Here is a 14,328-nt window from a genome sequence, read left to right on the forward strand (position 1 = left end):
TATATATATATTATTATCGTCGTTATTACGTGAATATAATATTTATGTACTTTCTAGGTGTGTGTGTGTGTGTCTGTGAGTATGTGTGTGTGTATTTTCCACAAAGAACTGTTCCATTCTCAGTTGTGTTTTCGTCACTACCTTTGCTCATTGCTCCTTGTTCCTGTAGCGCTTTTTCTACATTCGGTTTTGTCCAGCCCTATCTGTTGAGACATACATCGCAAATCCTTTTTGCCATTATTATTACGACCTCTAGATGTGGCCTCTATGTTTCGATAGTGTATCTCGCCGTGCTGTTGCTTTGTCAAAGCAGTCGCCCTATTCCTTGCAGGCACATGGTCCTATGTTGGTGTAACCGTATGTCGTCCTGAAGCTGCGGGTGTTGCACGGTTCGAGGATCCAGTAAAGATGGCCGTAAGTTTTCCGTCGGATCGTCTCTGGATCATTTTTTTCTTTTCACCGTGGCCTCCCTCCCTGCCAACTAGCGACGCGCGCGACGAAGTGTGCGAATGTGCGTGCTCAATTTTTTATTACTGTTTCTGTACCATCATGATGGTTATTATTGTTACTAATTGTTACCATTCATCATCATCACGGGCACTATCTTTTCCTCATCGTTAAATTATATTGTTTTTCATACATCTCGCGCTCCCGTCAGACGCCGCCACTCGACACAGCTTGTCGCTGCAGTTATACCCTGCATCGGACTATCTGCACCGTGTCTGCCTGTTATTGTTGTTGTGGCGGCGTCGTCTGAGTGAGATCGGGCACCCCCGGTGGATCCGTCCGCCCCGGCGATTATATTACAATTATCACTTCGGGGTCCGGGGAGGTCAGAGCCGCCGAGAGGCCACTTGTAGGCGAGGTCCCCTCGTGAGCGCCGTGCTTGCGGCCTTGAAACGCTCTCTGTCTGTCCCTCTATTTCTTTAATATGCTGCTCCCCTTGAAATTCGAGAGGAGGCTGTAAAAGTGAAGCTCAATCGAGTCGTGCACATCGACAAAAAGAGAGGTATATATATGTAACCATATAGTTTCTGTTTATAATGGCTATGGATGGACAAGACAACACGAGCTGCGTTGCCGGAGATCGGCTGGCAGCGCGGGACATCAACGACAACAACAGGCTCCAAACTAACGAATGAACGACTGGGCCACGGCGGCAGTGGCAGCATCAGCGGCGATGAATTAGTAGCGAAATATTGGCAACGATGACCGACTCATCAAATGGTCAATCGGGCAAATGGCCAGCCCATGCGAGTAGAAGAAGGGCGGGGGGATCCATAATATTATATAGTATTCGTACAGGTATCAACCGAGTTCAGAGGTCTATCAGTCACTTTGTCTTTTGACAGCCAAGGCAGCATGGCCGCGGGTTCAGCAGACGAAAGGCGGCGAATTAGTTTAAACATCAACTGCTTGTGTTTTTCTCAATTCGCGCTTTCTTTCTGTTCCTTTCTCGCACACATACACACAAACACATCCTCGGTGAGTCAACACGAACGAAGATCGTCGCGCACACGGTATTGTATTAGTAAATTGCCATTAAATTGCATGGTGGTATGCACTGTTGCGCTGATCGTCTATTTCGGGCAGATTTTGCAAGGGGGTGAGGGCGGGGTACCCAGAACCACAACGTCTATAGCAGAGGCGAGGAATAGTAAGCCGCCTGTATAGCTCCCCTCCCCCCCGTCGTCCTGTCATCTTGTTCCGTCACTATAAGAGCTGTTAACATAAGCGCTTTTGTTGATTCGCCATGACATGTGTTCTTTAAGCGGGCGTCAGAGTAAATGCAACCGTCATTGGCTGTGATACCTTTCTGCAGACGGGCAAATAGACGAGTGATGGTACAAACTTGAAGTCCTTGTCCTCGGTTGTGACGACAGTTGTTGGCGATTGCTGGGCCGATTGCAGTTCTGATTGGGCCACGTTCTTGCCGTTGTTGTTGCTGTTGCTGCTATTGCGATGATGGTCGATGAGGAACGGCTGCAGGATAAACGGAGTCGGTTCAGATTGTGGGATCACGTACGTCATGGGCAGCTGCTGGCCGTTGTTGTTTAGGCTGGCGCCGGTGAAGCCGGGCGGAGGCGTATGCACCGGAGGAACGGTGCGGCTTAGGGCGGCGGCCATCGCGGAGCCTTGCTCCAGTAATGACACTTCGGGCAGGAGCGGATCGACGTCTTGCAAAAGGCCTGTAATGCTAATGCCGCCGTTGGCACCACCATCGGACATTAGCTGCAGGTGATGTTGTGATTTTAGCTGAAGATGATGTTGCTGCTGCTGCTGTTGATGGTGGCTTCCACTTGCTGTTGTCCCGGCCCCAGACCCGGGTGCCTGATGTTGGTGCTGTTTGGTGATATGTATCTTGAGGACATTCCACGAGCGGGTGCCGAATCCGCAGATACGGCACTTATATGGCTTAGAGCTCGCGATATGCGATTTCTTACGCTGTTGCTGTACGAGACCCGATAAAGAAGATTGAGCTAGTCGCCGTAGACCCGAATGCGATTGCTGAATATGCTGCACACACAATTCCTTGGTGTCGAAGCGCGTAGCACACCGGCTACAACGATAATGCCGCTTGATGTTACTTGGTTGTCCTTCGAACGATGGCGGGGGTAGACTCGTTGGCGTCGCTGATTTTGACAAATCCTCGGGCTGCTCTCCTCCGGTCTGGCCCTCGGTTCCGGCAGCTGTTCCGGCAGCTGTTCCATCGTCTTTCAAACCACCAATAACCGACGACGTTGGAGACGCGGGGGATGTCTTTTTTACTCCCGTGGCAGCTCCCACCATGCCGGAACGGTGACTGAGCATATGCCTCTGTAGGGATTGACTGAAGCGGTAGGCGCGATGGCAAACCCGGCATATGAAACGTCGTTCAAAACTGCCGCTACTTTCACTGTTGTGGGCGGAGCCGCAGTTACTGTTGTTTAAGCCGCCATTATTGTTGGTTGTGCTTGAACTGCTGTTGTTGTTGCTGCTGTTTTTGCTCTTATTGGCATTCACATTTTCCTCACTCACTCCTCCCGTATGCCTTTTTTCGTGCGCATATAGATTCGACAGCCATCGTGTCGAGTAGACACAATAGGAGCAATGGTAGACCACCTTGTTGCCCGGTGACATAGGGGGCAAATCGCTGTTGCCGCCGTGATGACCCGTAGGCGGCCGCTTGAACAGCCCATCCTGCAGTGCCTGCTGGAGGGCGGCGGTGACTGAGGGACTGCGAAGGCAGACAGGCGCTGGTGAGGCTGCGCCATTGCTCAGTTTGAAAGGTGTCAGGGCCTGGATGGTCCCACCGTTTCCGCCGGTGACGCTGCAAGCAATGTTAATGCTTCCACCGATTTGCGTGTTGGTGGCAGTGGTGACGGTAGGCACCGAGCCATTGCTATTGTCGTTGGAGGGCGTCGAAGTGTCCCGGGAAGGAGAGGGCCGACTGCTCAGGTTCATTAGACCCAGTTCCTCGGACGAGGTTCGGTGCTCCTTGATAAGGTGAATCTGCAGAGCAACCTTGTCCGGGAACGCCTGGCCACATACGACGCACATACGGGGTGCGGGGCTGCCCGCGTGGGCGGCGGCCGCATGGGGTAAGAGCGCCAAGAGGGCGCCGGCGGTGTCTGCCGAGGCTGTCGGGAATCGCGAGCCCGGGATGCCCTGCACGTGCAGGTTCTCCTTGAGGGTATCGCTGTGGTCATTGAGCATGTGCGTCTTTAGCCATTTGATGCTCTTGAAGCGTCGGTCGCACAACGGGCACACCTCGGTGTACTGACTTAAATTGCGGGATGCCGGGTCTAAGCCCACGGTCAGCCCCTGTGCCGTTGCGATGGCAACAGAGGACAGGTCACCGGGACTCACGGCCTGGCTCCCGCCGAACAGGTAATCGGAGACAGGGACCATTGACAGGGAATTCTCCTTGGGGGGGTCTTCGTAAATGCCATGGGTATTCTGCTTATGTACTTTTAGGAAGTACTTGGAACACAGCTCCTTCTGGCAAATCTCGCAGGTGACCCCACCGATGATGGAGTTCTTTGCCGCATCGGCCGGCTGCTCATCGAGGTTGATACCGTGCATCTTGAGCATGTGAGTCTTCATGAAGTACTTGTTGCACAGCTCTTTGTTACAGATATTGCAGTAGTTTCTACCCGTAACGAAGCTGCGCTGTGCGGCGGCGCTGTTGGCAGTAGATGAAGGAGGTTGGGGTATGGGGACAGACGGCTTGTCAGACGGCTTGTGATGCTGCTGTGCTCCAGAAAGCTGCGCCGTCCCGTTACCGCCCTGACCACCGAGGCCACTAGATCCTAGGCTGCTGCCGGATATCCCACCCTGGACGCCTTGCACGAGTCCGCCTAGCTGTGACCCGAACAGGGCTACCTGCATCGCCTGAGTGGCCTGGCTTAGCTGGTCAGCTGCTGGACCGTGCGGCATTGATGGCCCGTGCGGTGTCGCCGGGGCCGAGGGTGCCTGACGTGGACTCTTGATGTCACGGCGACCCGAGTGATTTGCGCCCGTTATTGAACCACCGCCGCCGTTTCCTCCAGCGCCCGGCGACTGGGTAGGTGTCGTTGAGTCGACAGATATCTGGTGGATATTCAGCTTGTGTTGCCTAAGGAAGTATTTCGACCAGAACTCCTTTTGACAGATGTCGCAGTATGCCTCGGAGTCAACGCCACCCCCGCCGGCGTTCGAATAGGCGGTCGTACTGTTGCCGAAGAGATCGGTCGTGCTGCCGTCATCGCCGAGCAGGACTCCGTGCTCGTTCATCATGTGAGCGCGAAGGAAGTACTTGTTCTCAAATTCGTTCCGGCACACGTTGCAGTTGACGCGACTCTCGTTGGCGATCGTGGCGGTCAGGTCGCGGATCATGCTCTGCAGCTTCTGGAGATCCTGGCTTGCAGCGTCTTCGGGGGACGAGGTTCCGAGGTCGTCCTCCTCATCATCTGCCTTTTGAGATTCTTTAGTCTTCATTTCGGACTCGGGGTCGGTCTCTAGCCCGGCAGGCTTCCTCATGACAACTTCGCCGTCCTCATCCTTCGACAGGTCCTTCTTCGTTGGGGACGCGGCTCCATCCCCGGTGGGGTTCACGCTGCTAATCCCACTTAGCTCACTGCTGCTTCTGGCTAAACCCGTTATACTGCTGATCGTGGCTAGTTGTTTATCTTGCTCCTCTTGCTTGACGTACGGAATGCTATGGTTGTAGAACCGGTGGATTTTGAGCAGATACTGATTTGAAAAGCTTCTTTGGCAGACGTCGCAACCAAATTCGCCGTTGCGTGAAGAGAGATCGAAATCGGCCGCCGATCGCAACATGCCCGGCTCGATGTCATTGCCGAGGGCACCAAAAGCGGCTGCGGCGGCTGCCGCGCTCGCGACCGATGTCATTATTGTACCGCCACTGCTGCTAATAGCGACGAGCTGCCCGCCTGCTGGAACAGACCCGCGCGACGTGAGGTTCTCCGGCACTTCTTGTAACGCCCTTTCCGTTTGCTTCTGAAACGGGTCGGGAATGCCGTGCTTGTTCGCCTTGTGAGTGCGAAGAAAGTACTTGTTGCAAAATTCCTTACAACAGATCTCGCAGAACGCCTCGGGGTTAATCACGCCCATTTCTCGCAGCTTCTCCGCAGTGAACGGACTCTGCAGAGCTGCGGCTGCCGCAGCCGCAGAATGTCCACTCGTCACTATTCCTTGACTCGTTAGGGATAAGGCGGAACAGGTTGTCGGGATGTTAATGCCGCTGGCCCCGCTGCCTGCCGCTGCTGCTATTGCTGCTGCAGCTGTTGCCGAGTTGTTAGCGACGTTAGAATTGACGAGGCCCTCTTGCAGGAGCGCGCTGATTGGTGAGGCGCCGAGGGGTGACGGAGCGGGCGGTGTTCGTGTGGGCGCCGGAACTGTAGCCGAGAATTTTGCACTGAGTTGGAGCAGGAAGTCGGACTTATCCTCGCTCGCGACGCCGGCCATAGCACCACCTGCTGCTGCTGCCGCCGCAGCTGCTGCTGCCGCTACTGCTGCTGCGGCTGCTGCCGGACCCCGCTTCGCGTCCCCCTGGCCCATTATGAGCTCCTTCTCCGTTCCCATCCCTGCCGCCTGCGCCGATTGGCCTGCCGCCGCTACCGGGCCACTTCCGCCAGGGGTAGAGGGCTCGGACATGATACCGTGTATCTTCTGTTTGTGTTTTTTAAGGAAGTACTTGTTGCAGAACTCTTTTTGGCAGATCTCGCAGAACGACTCCATGTTGACAATCCCTGGCTGCTGTTGGTGCTGAGGGCCCGGCTGACCTCCTGGCCGGCCGGCCGTCAACGCTAGCAACTGCTGCTGCTCTGCCAACATCTGCTGTACGCCGCTCGGCAAGAGGCCCTGTTGTTGTGCCGCTTGTTGTGCAGCAGCCACTTGTGCAGCTGTTGCAACTTGCTGTTGTTGTTGTTGTTGTTGCTGCTGCTGTTGTTGTTGTTGTTGGTGCTGGTTTTGCGCTTGTTGTTGCTGCTGCTGCTGTTGCTGCTGCTGCTGGGGGTTAAGGATGCTCTGTTGTGTGGGCTGCTGGGGGCCAGCGAGGGGAGCCGAGGCAATGGGGCCACCCTGGCCGCCCTGGACCGACCCTTGCAAACCACCCTGGCCAGCATAGCCGCCGGGGGTGCTGACCAGCGACTCCACTGAGTAGATACCGTGCTTGTTCGCCTTGTGCGTCTTGAGGAAGTACTTGTTGCAGAACTCCTTGTTGCACAGCTCACAGTACGCCTCGGGATTAAAGATACGCATTCCACCGGGCGTCGACGGGGGTAGCGAACTCCCCTGGCCGCCTGGGGCTGCGCGATCTGCGACGCGTTCGGCGCTAGCTGCCGATGCAGCAACCGACGTGACCGCCGATGGTAGGCCGGGGAAGAGGAACTGCGCCATCGGATTAGAAAACATGGATAGCGGCATCATCTGCTGAAGCTGCCGACCATCCGCCTGCGAGATCGGAACGAGCGGCGGCATCTGGGGGAACTGAAAGCTCTTCTCGACATCGGCCCCACTGAGGGGCGCAACATCGCGTCGTTCGCCGCCAACAGCGCCTGTAGCTGGTACGCCAGCGGCCTGGAACATTGACGCCAGGGCTGCCAGTTCACGTTCCTGTCGCGAACTAGCCACGCCGTTACTGTTACTCCCGCCTTTGCTGTAGGCGCCCGACTGTTGTAGCTGCTTTTCTAGCAGCTTCTGGACGTGCTCTTCTTCGATATGAGCCCTCAGAACCTCCTCGGAGATAAACGTTTCGCCGCAATGGGGGCATCGTATACTGTTGTAGCCTGTGGCACCGCCAACTCCGCTGCCTGCGCCGACACTACCGGCGCTCGCACTACGCTGGGGCGCCAGCATGCCATCGCTCGCTGCCATGGTATCGTCCTCGGACAGTTTGCGTTTTCGCATGGCCAACGCATTTTGCAGATCTGCGACGGTGGCTATTGATATAGCCGACGCTGATAGACGACTCGATGCTTCTGACGATCTGCTGTCGTCGTCAATTGTTGCACAAGTGGACAGGTCAGCTCCACCTCCAGATGTCGTTTCATCGCTTGCGCCCCCAGCGCCGCTTCCGCCGCCAGGTTGTCCGGCACTCCCTGCCTCAGTCGCTGGCTGCCCTAGGACACGTACAGGTTTACTCTGTTTGCGGCGTTTCTGATTCTTGTCGTGGGCAGCAGCAGCGGCTGCGGCCGCCGCCGCCGCTGCAGCGAACGCTTCACGTTGGGCCTGTTGAACCTGTTGGGCGAGTTGGGCCTGTTGTTGAAGTGCGTGCGCCATCGCGAAGGCGGCCGCTGCAGCGGCCGTTTCGTTCAACCGTTCGTTAGCCGATCCATTAGCTGATCCGACGACGGATCCACTTGTAGCGGACACGGCCCCCGGTGTCGAGGTAGATTGGACTTGCAGCGCTTGCCGGGAATCGCCCTGAATCTCCATTTCCATTCTCATCTGTCTGGCTGCGTTCGTGACGACGGGCGTCGACCGGAGTAAACAGGGTAGCTTTTAAGACTGCGGTTGTAATAACGATAGAAACCTATGCTATTTTCATTACCACCAGTACTAGTTGTTAGTTTAGTACTAGTTAAAAGCGGACTTTATTGTGTGTTTATCCTTCGAGCCACGGCACGAACACCTTCGTCGGCCGTCCCCACTGCGGTCCGCTTCGTCGACTGGCCACAGATCTCCGTGTTCCCGGTCCTTCCAGCTCCTCGGGCCTACTCCCTGGAGCCGCAAAAAGCCTGCGGCTGTCAGCGATGCCGCCGATGGTTTTGCTGGGGCATCGCATTCGTAAGCGTCATCTTGAACAGCGCGATTGACGCGTGTTCGGCACTTTTTACTTTACAACGTTCACTTGTTATTATGATTATGATGATTATTACTACTAGCGGCAGCGATTCGTCGACCACCGTATCCTTCTTTTTCCCCTGGTGCGTTTTCGTTGTCGTTATCTTCTGGCGACGCACACGGATTCTGCTCAATGTCGGAAGCGACGTCGTTAAAGTCCACCAGCTAGATGTATGCATGCGGAACCAGCGCAGTTACACAAATTTGTCGTTGGGTATAAAGGCGAAGTCTGCCCCTGCAGGGGTTTAAAAGGCAGATTTTCACCAGCTAAATTGTGCTTATTTCCGGCTTAGCTGGTTTGTTTAGAGACGGGCGAATAGGCTGCTCGATAGCGGTGCGTGCCCGTACGCTGGCGTTAAGCGGATTCTGATGTAGTGGTAATTGTAATGAGGAAGCCGACGCTGGAAAATGGCCTTGCAGGCTAGTCGGTGCCGCTTTTCATTTCGGATAATTAGTTAAGGTTAGTTCCAGTGGCTCTTTTTGTTGATGCGTTCAGTTTGTTTTTTGCTGATAAAATTAGCGGATAATTATCACGATGCGCAATCACGCACTTCTTCGCCACTCTCTCCTGCCGTCGATTCTCGCTGACAACGACGTTGTTCGCACAAGTGTACATTTGCTGCATAACACCTCCTTACGGTCACTGCTTGCATTTCACGGGCACAACTAACACCCCTCCGATCATCGACATCAGCACTAAAACCATCACCACGATCAGAGTTCTCTCAATACGCACGCTCTTTCTAAAGACTACTTATACATTTGTGACGACCCACTTTTTTCCGGCACATAATAATTCACACGCCAGCAGTTCTCGTCTTGTTTCCCGCCCGATTCAGTTGATACACGTACTATAGCTAGAAGGAACGAGAGTAGAACTCATGGAGACGTTCACTCCTAGCAGTGTCACACACCGATGGCCTTTATAACATTGTCCGTTCTTTCTAGGCCGCTGTTACAATATGACGCTCATCACAGAATGATTGAATCGAACATCACACATTACCATTATTATTAGTGCTAGACGCGATGCTCTTAACGCTTCTGCCAGTTTCCGCAGTGGACGTCGTTGGCCTATGGGGAAGCCCGTCACTTCACCTTAATACTTTTCTACGAAAGCCTTCATAAAATACTTCGCGTTGTTGGTAGTCTGGCATCTGGTGACCCGCAAGATTGATTCGATGGAAATTGATGACAAAATTATTGTCGATTACTACTATTGTTGCTCCGACTCTTTGGGCCACTTCTACTTCGTCCACGGTAGATGCTTTGTCGTTACAGAAAATGCGCTGATTCAGAAACGGGTTAGAATATCGATTAATTATCGTCGCGTTGAGTGATAGTTACGCTGGGCTTGGTTCGAAAACATCTGACCAGCCGAAATCGGTAGCGGTGCTATCATCAATCGGGGGGTGGGGGAGGGGGGTTGGGGGGCGGGCGAGGAAGGGGTATTGTGTCAATATCGACTCATTTGAATTCTGCTGCCGCCGACTTCGGTATAGTAACTTGTTGCTAGAATCATGATGACGTGTTGCTGACTGCCGATAACAGACTTGATTAACAGGTCAACGATCGCTGGTCAGTCTCATTGATTTCGTTTCCTTTAACAGACAAATTGGGGTATACTTGCGTAGAGCATTACACTTGCTTTCGTAACCTAGGAAACGAATGTTAATTATCTTCTTAGAGTTGATTATAATAAGTATTATTATTACGATGCACTACTTAAAGCAATAGTCGCAGCGATGATAATGATGATGATAGTAAGACGTATCAGTGCATCCGCGATTTGACCGAAGCAACTATGCATTTGTATGTCAGACGATACAGGCGCCACTGTTTGCGACGTATTGTGATCTTCAGTTATTGCCGCTATTGTTGGTGTTCAGCTTCACTCACTCTCACATACACACATACACATACAGATGTAGAAGCAGGTGTTGACGTTGTTGGCAGACGGTTCTTGCTGCTGCTGCTGCTGCTGCTGCTGTTGTTTCGGGTTTACGCCGCGTTACGTTATGTCAAGCTGGCGAGGTGTCTTACAACTTCTACTTGACAACGCAGTTCGTCGTGTCAGCTGGCTTGTATTGGCTTGCTGGTGCTGTCGCTGTTGCCGGTGGTAACAACAACTCGGTTGTTACCTCGTCGACTTCGCCGCGCTGCGTTGCGTTGCTTTGCTTTGCTTTGCGACTCGATGTCCTCGCGAGTGCGGTCGCTGTCTGTGACCGCACGTCTCGAGCGCAGACTGGCTATGTGAAGTGTACCCGGACGGCCGTTTCTGCCAGCGGCAGCGCCGATCCGCCAGCGCGGGCCGCCGCTGTGCCAGGAAAGGGCTCAATGGCTCCTCCTTTCCCGAGTCCCTTTCCAGTCGGCTATGTCGCTCCGCCGCGCAGTGGAGAGGGTAGTCGCTGCCGATGAACGGGGTACACTCACAGCGGGGCAGATTCACGCCCGGTGGCCGCCGTTGAACTTAGCAGCGGCAGGTCGATGTCGAAGCAATGGCTAACGCCGAAAGAGAACACGCCAACGCGGATCACTAGGGTCAGACGGTCGCGGTGCTCCGACGGGATCAGGCCGCCCGCCCGCCCGCGCGCGCGCGCGCAAATTCCACTCCTCTCTTCACTGTTGTTCGTCCATGCGTCAAGGTGCTTCGGGTGAGCGCAAGTTTGATGTAGGCACATCTATGCGCGACATTAAGCTTGCTTCTACTGCTGACAGTTCTCGGCTGTGCTGGTGTATCGGTAGCTGCCTCGCTCGTTTCTCGGTGGCTTGTTGTGCTGATTATGTGATAATTGTTGTTCTGTTAATGAAAGGCGTAGGTAGCAAGCTGTAGCTCGTTGATGACTGGCTCGTAAAAACGCGAGTCCCATGCGGAGAGGCTGTGCGGCATCAGTAAATGAAGGGTGGGGGGGTGGTGGGGGGTTGTGTACCTCTTCGAATGCTGGTCAAGCCCCCGGGTGTGCAGCAGTGACTTGCAAACTGATAGGATTATCGCTCCAATCTGGCCTGCTTCGTTCGCTGTCGTAATCTGCTGGCTCGTGTTGGTCTCGAAATGGCCGGCTTCTCCGGTTGGGTGGCGAATCCAGTGCGACCTCAGTAACAAAGCGAATTAGTCGTTTTAGCAGAAGCGAAAAGGCGGGACGTTACGTGTCTTCTTCTGATAGAAAGCAAAGTTCTTATCGAAGGAAAGACGAGTTTGTCTGCTGCCGCTGTATTTATCTATCTGAAAATGTTAGATTCTGTTCGGCAAACCTCGAACCGGGTTGCGCGGTGTCTTCTATGCATAACGTTGAATAGAAGTGAGAAAATTTACTCGCTTTAACCCACAATTTTTCTCGAAATATTACTGCATCGTAGCTTAAGCTGAGAAAATTAGTGACAACAACAACGATGCGCGCTAGTATCTCAATTGTAATTGTCGTTTTTGTTGCTGCTGCTGCTGCGTTTGACGTTTCCGTAATGTAGTACTCTTCCACGATCTCTGCTGGTGCCTGTGAGGGTGTCGATGTCGATACCCTGTATTAATACGAACACCGACAGACAGCGAAGTTCCAACGGTCGATTTGTTGCCGGCTAGCGTTGAACCACTATATATTGTCAAGTCAATGAGTGAACAGGTCGAAGAAGTGCTCGATTCGGTGAGGAAGGCTTGTGATGGACCAGCTGAAGGCTCTGTTTGCGTTTCTTTTTCGACATACCCCCGCGGTTCATACCATTGCAGCTGGTTGACGCACCTCGTGCGTAGGTTCATGCCGAGCGCCGGCTTACGTTTGACGCTCAGGACGTCGGGTGCCTGAAATTAGCAAGCCGAAAGGAAAAAACTATTGGAGCGTGCTGGGTTGAACACATCGATTTCAGTTTTGTCCCATTCTGTGTTAAGTTTATCCAGTGCTTGCTCGCTCACTTATTGCTGTTTACAAGTTATTAATTGTCCGTTGACCTCCTAATATTGAACTCATTACGTTCCTTCTTATTTATTATTCTCTATTAGGTATTCATTATATATCTGTATATTTTCACGTTTCTACTTTTCGACCTTTGTTTACCCATATCCAGAATACAAACTATTCACCTTACTTAAACTTATTCCCATTTTGGAAAGGATTTGAAGAAAAGACAATCTTTTTTGTCACGAAGTGCACGTACCTTCACATTACTAAGCACACTGAGGTACATGGAAATCATATTTTTACAATTTTATTTTAACAAATATTAATACTCACCATATATATGATAGTTTTTTTTTAGCGTACTTTGATTAACTACCAAACGTAAATCTATTGTTTATCTATTTTTTTCAAAAAAGAGAAAAGTAAATTTAAACTAAAAATAAATTGATATTAGAGTTAAGTCTTAGAGTAAAAAAGCGGTGTAATTTTTTGTAAAAATGTAAACATATCGTAAAAAAATGCTCACTCACAGATTGTTGTCGCAAGCTAATTATGGTCGTTACACTGCTCGTCTTTGGATAGATGTACTTCAAGCAAACTTCATGCGTTTTAATAATCTGCCTTCAGTTTTAGCATTACGATCTATATAAGGCTCGACTTTGCCTAAAAATGTACCGTTGTTCAATATCAAATGTTAACTATTATATATATATATATATATATATTATTTATATACATAGTAGATTATAGCATAGTTTTGCGATGTCTGTCGAGTATCGTTCTCCCATCATCGTAAGGCCCACCGTGAACATCGAGTTGGTGCCACTTGAAAAGTCGACGCCGTTCGCAGTTGGTCGCAAATGTCGCTGATCCGTCAGTCAGTTCCGTTAAAAAGAATAAGTGTCCTTTATTCATTTGCTATCTAGCCTGGCTGTTGCCTTTCTGGCTGGCTGTCTGTCATAGCCGGATGCGAAAATCACACTTCATTTTCTTGGTAAATGAGGCGGCTTGGAGTACCGAGGAATGACGGGTCGACTAGGTGGGATATTACCCACTTTTCAAACGCGGCCAGCTAAGCAATTGTACGACCCAGACTTGCCTGTTAGCTAGGCCAATTTACGAGGCTCAAAATCCTCAGCGTCGATTCGTTTATCTGGTGGCCGGTCACCTTTTACCAGCGTTCATGGATCCTCTTGAGCGGTCGAAGACCGTCACGTTAGTTCGTCGACTTGTTGTCCGAGACAACGCCGACTCAGAAAATACGCCATCAGCAAACGGCGGTGAAGGCGCTGGATCGCGAACTGTGACGCAACAGGTAGGAAGCGCTGCTTAGCCTCTCCCTGCTCCAGGCCGTCGTGCCAGTCCAATAGATGGAAACAATAGTGGCCGTAGCAGAAAATCAAAAACCCGTAGGTACATGAAAAGTAGGAGAATCGGGTAGAAATCTCGAACAAATATAAAGGTGTACAGATTTAAGATTCGCTCGAAAACAACAATGAAGCGGAGAAAGTTAAGAATCTGTCGTGACCAAGTGTCCTGATGATTGCGCGATGAAATTAGGACAGTTTCAGTTGCCATATGTCTGTCAAGACCAACGGTGCTCTAAAGTAGAACTTGACGAAATAACTTTTCCTGTATGGCAGATTTGATTATGAGATTGATATCCGCAGTTGATAAATACGATAATTGGGAAAAAAAGTTAAAAAATTACAAACAGAGATATATGCGCACAATACCTATATTTGAAAGGCTTTCGTGTTGAATACATATCTTTCAATATACAGGATGATTTGAAATAAACTTCAAGAACAAACGGAAAATTTGTTGATTTTTTGTATCATTATTACTAGTAGGATGGTAAGAATAGGTTTGTCGTTCTATTTTCGAAAAAAGGACATGAATATATATGAAGGTATCTGACTTTCAGTTTCAAAGGATGTATTAAATGCCTAATTTGTTTAAGAAAGACGTCTATTTCTCTTTTTTACAGGAAAAATTTACAGGAGAGTCCTAAAGCAAAATAGTTCGTACCATAATAACGAACAAAAATACGAGCTTACGCAATACACAATGCTATCTGCTAAAAGGCTTATGAGGTTGTACTTCTTCG

At 51.3% G+C, this 14,328-nt stretch overlaps 1 protein-coding gene and 1 long non-coding RNA gene across 2 annotated transcripts; one reads left to right on the top strand and one right to left on the bottom strand.

Moving 5' to 3' along the window:
* Nucleotides 1-23: 23 nt before the first annotated feature.
* On the top strand, nucleotides 24-14,046 carry LOC147753221 (uncharacterized). The gene is made up of 2 exons (XR_015311884.1): nucleotides 24-511; nucleotides 11,794-14,046. It is a non-coding gene; the product is annotated as an uncharacterized LOC147753221 (long non-coding RNA).
* LOC111262325 (uncharacterized) lies at nucleotides 623-7,992 on the bottom strand. Its single transcript, XM_086969033.1, has 2 exons — nucleotides 6,018-7,992; nucleotides 623-5,879 (listed from the first exon to the last, which is right to left on the bottom strand). Exons 1-2 carry the CDS (start codon nucleotides 7,930-7,932, stop codon nucleotides 1,768-1,770), a joined length of 6,027 nt encoding a protein of 2,008 aa, XP_086825159.1. The 5' UTR covers nucleotides 7,933-7,992; the 3' UTR covers nucleotides 623-1,767.
* Nucleotides 14,047-14,328: the final 282 nt, after the last annotated feature.

The sequence above is a fragment of the Varroa jacobsoni genome, unplaced genomic scaffold (assembly GCF_002532875.2).
Source record: "Varroa jacobsoni isolate VJ856 unplaced genomic scaffold, vjacob_1.0 scaffold_647, whole genome shotgun sequence".
In the NCBI taxonomy this organism is placed as follows: domain Eukaryota; kingdom Metazoa; phylum Arthropoda; class Arachnida; order Mesostigmata; family Varroidae; genus Varroa; species Varroa jacobsoni.